Genomic DNA, 7517 nt, shown 5'->3' on the forward strand with positions numbered 1-7517 from the left:
ACGCACCCACATAACACTCTGCATTCACAAGTCACTTTGGGTGTTCAAACATCTTGTGGTTTGTGGTGGAGCTGTGTGAGAATATTGTATGAGGGTGTAAACAGTCCGCAGATGGGGAAAGTTGGGGCCCCCTCTGATTATGGGCGAAGGGGGGGTGAGCTCACGTTGGAGGCTCATGCACACCCCGAAGAGGAAGTTAAGTAGCCATAGTGTTACTCTTCTTCTATAAAATACCTTCCTACTTGCATTCTGTTAAGGACTGGGTTCTATTTTAAGTCCTGTTGTGGGTGATAACACATAGCGATTTTCTGTACGGGGCGGCGTCAGCCCTCCAAGTTGCATTTTGCTAAACTAGTCCATCACCCCACCTGTAGATCTATACAATATTAAAAGCTGATCATTCTGTAGTCCAAGATAGGAACTAGGGGAACTCTTAGAAATAACAGTGGACAACTCTGGATTTCTGACAGGATCAGCATTTTTTATTATCGGCTATAACCGAGCACGTTGGTGGTCTAATTGTATTATCTCCCATCTCCTCCCACTAGGCCTCTTCATCTTCCTGTGGTACTGTGTGCTGTCTCAGCCTCACGCCAAGTACTCCCTGCGTTCTACGGACTCCACCAGCGCCACGCCGGCATCGCCACGAGCCGACCAGACCCTCAACAGCGACCACAAGAAACTTCTGACCTGACCGCCCGTTTATTGCCACCGCAAAGCAGCTTGTCTGTAGCACTTTAGTCACAGCACTTCGCAGGGTGTTTGACCCTTATATGGACCCGATAAGCTTTGCAGTATGGATGTCTGTATGGACTGTTCTGTATAATTCACTCCTCTCCGGATTCCTTAGAGCCCAGGTACCTGCTGGCAGGTATTGTCTACATGTAGATTGTAAGCTCTGCTGGCAGGTATTGGCTACATGTAGATTGTAAGCTCTGCTGACAGGTATTGGCTACATGTAGATTGTAAGCTCTTCTGGCAGGTATTGACTACATCTAGGTTGTAAGCTCTGCTGGCAGGTATTGACTACATCTAGATTGTAAGCTCTGCTGGCAGGTATTGACTACATCTAGGTTGTAAGCTCTGCTTACAGGTATTGGCTACATGTAGATTGTAAGCTCTGCTGGCGGGTATTGGCTACATCTAGATTGTAAGCTCTGCTGGCGGGTATTGGCTACATGTAGATTGTAAACTCTGCTGGCGGGAATTGGCTACATGTAGATTGTAAGCTCTGCTGGCGGGTATTGGCTACATGTATATTGTAAGCCCTGCTGGCGAGTATTGGCTACATGTAGATTGTAAGCTCTGCTGGCGGCTATTTTCTACATGTGCATTGTAAGCTCTGCTGGCGGGAATTGGCTACATGCAGATTGTAAGCTCTTCTGGCGGGTATTGGCTACATGTACATTGTAAGCTCTGCTGGCGGGTATTGGCTACATGTAGATTGTAAACTGTGTTGAGGGCTATCTGCTGCTTGCAAGTTGTAAACTCTGCTGGCAGGTGTGGACTACAAGTAGATTGGGAACGCTGCTGGCAGGTATCGGCTACATCTAGATTGTAAGTTTTCCTGGAGGCTCTTATATGGAATAGTAACAATGATTGGAGAAGGGATATTTTTTTATGCACAGGTACTCCAATGTAGCACACACTGGAACATACCACTTTCTGTATACATTGCTTGTTTTAGGGTTGTTGCATACGATGGGGGACTGCTCACTGTCTCCCCAAACTCTGCCCACCCCACATTCCAATGTCCCCATGAGGGAAACAGAGACACATATGACCAGATTATGGTTGTGGACTATGGATGGTTGCAGATTATAATTGTTGGAATTATGGATTTGTATTATGACTGGTTGTTGTATTATGGTTGGTTGTAGGATTACGGTTGTTGGATTATGGTTAGTTGTGGTTGTTGGATTATGATTGCGTATTATGGATGGTTGTAGGTTATGATTGATTGTGGGTTATGGTTGTTGGATTATGGTTGCGTATTATGGCTGGTTGTAGGTTATGGCTGTTGGATTATGGTTGATTGTGGGTTGTGGTTGTTGGATTATGATTGCGTATTATGGATGGTTGTAGGTTATGATTGATGGATTATGGTTGTAGGCTTACAGTTGGTTGTTGGATTATGATTGCGTATTATGGATGGTTGTAGGTTATGGCTGTTGGATTATGGTTAGTTGTGGTTGTTGGATTATGGTTGCGTATTATGGATGGTTGTAGGTTATGATTGATTGTGGGTTATGGTCGTTGGATTATGGTTGCGTATTATGGCTGGTTGTAGGTTATGGCCGTTGGATTATGGTTGTAGGATTATGGTTGATTGTGGGTTGTGGTTGTTGGATTATGGTTGCGTATTATAGCTGGTTGTAGGTTATGGCTGTTGGATTATGGTTGTAGGATTATGGTTGGTTGTGGTTGTTGGATTATGATTGCGTATTATGGATGGTTGTAGGTTATGATTGATGGATTATGGTTGTAGGATTACAGTTGGTTGTGGTTGTTGGATTATGATTGCGTATTATGGATGGTTGTAGGTTATGGCTGTTGGATTATGGTTAGTTGTGGTTGTTGGATTATGATTGCGTATTATGGATGGTTGCAGGTTATGATTGATTGTGGGTTATGGTTGTTGGATTATGGTTGCGTATTATGGATGGTTGTGGGTTATGGTTGTTGGATTATGGTTGCGTATTATGGCTGGTTGTAGGTTATGGTTGTAGGATTATGGTTGATTGTGGGTTGTGGTTGTTGGATTATGATTGCGTATTATGGATGGTTGTAGGTTATGATTGATGGATTATGGTTGTAGGATTACAGTTGGTTGTGGTTGTTGGATTATGATTGCGTATTATGGATGGTTGTAGGTTATGGCTGTTGGATTATGGTTAGTTGTGGTTGTTGGATTATGATTGCGTATTATGGATGGTTGTAGGTTATGATTGATTGTGGGTTATGGTTGTTGGATTATGGTTGCGTATTATGGATGGTTGTGGGTTATGGTTGTTGGATTATGGTTGCGTATTATGGCTGGTTGTAGGTTATGGTTGTAGGATTATGGTTGATTGTGGGTTGTGGTTGTTGGATTATGATTGCGTATTATGGATGGTTGTAGGTTATGATTGATGGATTATGGTTGTAGGATTACGGTTGGTTGTGGGTTATGGCTGTTGGATTATGGTTGCGTATTATGGCTGGTTGTAGGTTATGGCTGTTGGATTATGCTTGTAGGATTACGGTTGATTGTGAGTTGTGGTTGTTGGATTATGGTTGCGTATTATGGCTGGTTGTAGGTTATGGCTGTTGGATTATGGTTGTAGGATTATGGTTGATTGTGGGTTGTGGTTGTTGGATTATGGTTGCGTATTATGGCTGGTTGTAAATTATGTTTGTTGTATTATGGCTGGTTGTTGAATTATGGATAGCTGTAGATTATGTTTGTTGTATTATGGTTGAAGAATTATGGTTGGTTGTGAGTTGTGGTTGTTGGATTATGGTTGCGTATTATGGCTGGTTGTAGGTTATGGCTGTTGGATTACGGTTGTAGGATTACGGTTGATTGTGGGTTGTGGTTGTTGGATTATGCTTGCGTATTATGGCTGGTTGTAAATTATGTTTGTTGTATTATGGCTGGTTGTTGAATTATGGATAGCTGTAGATTATGATTGTTGTATTATGGTTGAAGAATTATGGTTGGTTGTGGGTTATGGGTGTTGGATTATGGTTGTTTGTAAATTTTGGCTGTGGATTATGGTTGGTTGTTGGATTATACTCTCTTCACCAATAATTTCACCAAGCACAGAAAGATTTCTTACCAGGTGAGACATCAGTTACAAATATCGTGGTAGTTTCCATTATTAGTGGCATGCAGTCTGATTCCCGGAGAAGAGGCTGGACGACCATGATGTTTTGTGATGGGGGGAGATGGAATATAGTCACAGGGAGATGGATGTCAGTTACTGTCCACTGGGAAGAACAGGGTTAATAATTTGCAAGGGGAGGAGGAGGGCACATTCCTCAGAACAATGGCATTCTTGCCAGTGTCAGCGTGTAACCATGGTAACAGAGGGGCGCTCAGTCACCCAGAACAAACGCCAACTGTAATGGCTGGCAGCCAATGAAATGTAGCTGGACACTGGAGTCCTATAGATATATATTGAGGTGATTATGTATATATTGTGCTATAAATAAAGAGACTTTATCAACATGGTGTCTGTCTATCACAAGCTTCAGGGCCCCAGAGAAACAGCTAAAGGGCCACAATAAGAAGGGACACATCTGAGGTGTGTGGGGAGGTGGGGGCCATATGAGAGAACATGATAGAGCAGGGAGAATCCACGAGAACGTCTATAGAAGAATGGGGGGAGGGGGGACACAGGGGGATGTTTTCACCTTCACACACAGTATCTCACAAAAGTCAGTACACCCCTCACATTTTTGTGAATATTTTATTCTATCTTTTCATGTGACAACACTGAAGAAATGACACTTTGCTACAATGTTGTGTAGTGAGTGTACAGCTTGTATAACAGTGTCAATTTGCTGTCCCCTCAAAATAACTCAACACACAGCCATTAACGTCTAAACCGCTGGCAAAAAGTGAGTACACCCCTAAGTGAAAATGTCCAAATTGGGCCTAAAGTGTCAATATTTTGTGTGGCCATCATTATTTTCTAGCACTGCTTTAACCCTCTTGGACATGGAGTTCACCAGAGCTTCACAGGTTGCCACTGGAGTCCTCCTCCACTCCTCCATGATGACATCACAGAGCTGGTGGATGTAATGCCCTATACACACGATCGGCATATCTAATGGAATTTTCCGTCGGAATTCCATTCAAGCTGTCTCGCATACACACTGTCAGACCAAATTCCGACCGTCCAAAGCGCGGTGACGTAAAACACTACGACGAGCCGAGAAAAATTAAGTTCAGTGCTTCGGAGCAATGCGTCGACTTGATTCTGAGCATGCATGTTTTTTTTTCTCCATCGGAGTTCCACACAGACGATCGGAATTTCCGATCGGATTTTTTTTCCATCGTAAAAAAAATAAAACATGTTCTATATCTAAACTCTGATGTAAAAAAAGTCAGATGGGACAGACTGATTATAGTTTGCCTAGTGGCAGCACCGGCCCTGTTAGAGTCCTTGCGCTCCTCCACCTTCCATCTGAGGATGCTCAATAGGGTTTAGGTCTGGAGACATATGCACCAGTGCAGCCTCATTAGCGCACATCAATGAAGGTGAAAAATTATCTGTGCGCAAAATTTTATAACAGAAACTAAAGGCTTGATTCACACTAATGCGTTTTTTGGTGCATTTTGCAGACATGCAGGGAAATTTAACATGGGTTCCTATGGAACATGTTCACATCAATGCGTTTTTGTGCCTCTGCGTTTTTGGAAGGGCCGGGGACTTTTTTCCCCCCGCAAAAAGCAGCATTTGCATGTAATAGAATTCTATGGACCCGCATCCAAAGCGCAAGTGCCGTGGTATGCGTTTTTTTTTTAACCTGTTTATAGCTGGTTGTGAAAAGAAATAAAAAAAAAAAAAAATAGCCGGCAATTATATATATATTTTTTTAGCCGAAAAAAAAAAAAGCAAATTGCGGTAAAAACGCATGTCGAGAAATACCGCAAAAACACTCAAACGCAACATGCATAGGTATGAATCGAGCGTAAGAAAACGTTTTTTTTTTTTCAAAATTCTACTTTTTTTTTTTCTCGTTTGTTTACCAAAAAAAAAAAAGCCAGTGGTGATTATATACCACCAAAAGCAAGCTCTAGTTGTGTGAAAAAATAATAAAAGTTTCAAATGGGTACAGTGTTGCATGACCGCGCAATTGTCATTCAAAGTGCGACAGTAGGCTGGTGGTTAAAGAGGAGCTCCAGTCTCCCCCCCCCCCCCAAAAAAAAATATATATATAAGGACACGTACCTGTCCAGGTATTCAGCAATATCCTCAGCCAAGCGGATGCTTTAATTGGCTTTGGGTGTAGGCGCCAGTATCTTAAGTAAGGGAAACAGGCAGTGAAGCCATATGGCTTCATAGCCAGGTTTCCCTATTGCACATGTAACGCTGCACCTTGTGAATGGTCCTGTAGTCCTGCGGGACCTGTGATGTGTCCCAGAAGGCTGCAAGGGAAGCAGTAGGGGCAGAACTGCCAACCCAGATATGGGGGGGGGATTTTTTAGCGCTAAAACACCTGAAATATGCCTCAGTGTGAAAGGGGCCTTATACTACAGTTAATTACAGTATAAGGCCTACCTGTAGGTACTGTGAATATCTCCTAAACTTGCACTGTTTAGCAGATATTCAGGAATGTATGCAGCTGGTGACTTCACCGGAAAATTCGCTCGGTAGGGTCAGTATACAGTGTCAGACCTTCAAAGCCTGTGCCGTAAACAGCGTCTCCCGTGCGCATGCACAGGACTGACATCGCACCCCTGGCCACTCATGTAGCCAGAGGCCGCAAGCCTGGAAGGAAGACCAAGAGAAGAGGTCAGCCCTTTCAACAGGGACAGCACGGCACAGGAGGGCTTTGTTCGAAGATACACGATATTGTCAAAAGTATTGGGACACCTGCCATTACACACACATGAACTTTCATGGCATCCCAGTCTTAGCCTGTAGGGTTGAACATTGAGTTGGCCCACCCTTTGCAGCTATAACAGCTTCAACTCTTCTGGGAAGGCCGTCCACAAGGTTTAGGAGGGTGTCTATGGGAATGTTTGACCATTCTTCCAGAAGCGCATTTGTGAGGTCAGGCACTGAGGCTGGACAAGATGGTCTGCCTCGCAGTCTCCACTCCAATTCATCCTTAAGATGTTCTAAAATCGGGTTGAGGTGCAGGCCATTCACTTGCTCCACCCGAAACTCGTTCATCCATGTCCTTATGGACCTTGCTTTGTGCACTGGTCCAAATCATTTGGTGAAGGAGGGGATTATGGTGTGGGGTTGTTTTTCAGGGGTTGGGATTGGCCCCTTAGCTCCAGTGAAGGAAACGCTTAAGGCTTTAGCATATAAAGACATTTTGGACAATTTCATGCGCCCAACTTTGTAGGAACAGTTTGGGGCTGTTCATACATGACTGCACACCAGTGCACAACGCAAGGTCCATAAAGACCTGGATAAGCGAGTTTGGGGTGGAGGAAATTGACTGGCCCACACAGAGTCCTGACCTTACCCGATAGAACACTTTTATGATAAATTAGAGCAAAGATTGTGAGCCAGGCCTTCTTGTCCAACCTCAGTGCCTGACCTCCCAAATGTGCTTCTGTAAGAACGGTCAAACATTCCCATAGACACACTCCTAAACCTTGTGGACGGCCTTCCCAGAAGAGATGAAGCTGTTATAGCTGCAAAGGGCGGGCCAACTCAATATTCAACCCTACAGGCTAAGGGTGGGATGCCATGAAAGTTAATGTGCTTGGAAAAGCAGGTGTCCCAATACTTTTGATAATATAGTGCAAGTTTCTCATAATGTGCTAGTATGCAATGCATTATAGCATT

The 7517-nt window shown here is 43.7% G+C and overlaps 1 protein-coding gene across 1 annotated transcript in view; it reads left to right on the top strand.

Moving 5' to 3' along the window:
- Positions 1 to 4213, top strand: part of LOC120917750 (adhesion G-protein coupled receptor G1-like) — a 47974-nt gene extending 43761 nt beyond the window's left edge. The window contains exons 13-18 of the mRNA XM_040329243.1: positions 549 to 871; positions 1020 to 1966; positions 2162 to 2242; positions 2318 to 2672; positions 2874 to 2941; positions 3300 to 4213. Coding sequence (XP_040185177.1) covers positions 549 to 694 — 146 coding nt within the window. The 3' untranslated portion in view covers positions 695 to 871; positions 1020 to 1966; positions 2162 to 2242; ... (1 more) ...; positions 2874 to 2941; positions 3300 to 4213. The remainder of the gene's footprint in view (positions 1 to 548; positions 872 to 1019; positions 1967 to 2161; positions 2243 to 2317; positions 2673 to 2873; positions 2942 to 3299) is intronic.
- Positions 4214 to 7517: the final 3304 nt, after the last annotated feature.

This window comes from Rana temporaria, chromosome 11, assembly GCF_905171775.1.
Source record: "Rana temporaria chromosome 11, aRanTem1.1, whole genome shotgun sequence".
Taxonomy (NCBI): domain Eukaryota; kingdom Metazoa; phylum Chordata; class Amphibia; order Anura; family Ranidae; genus Rana; species Rana temporaria.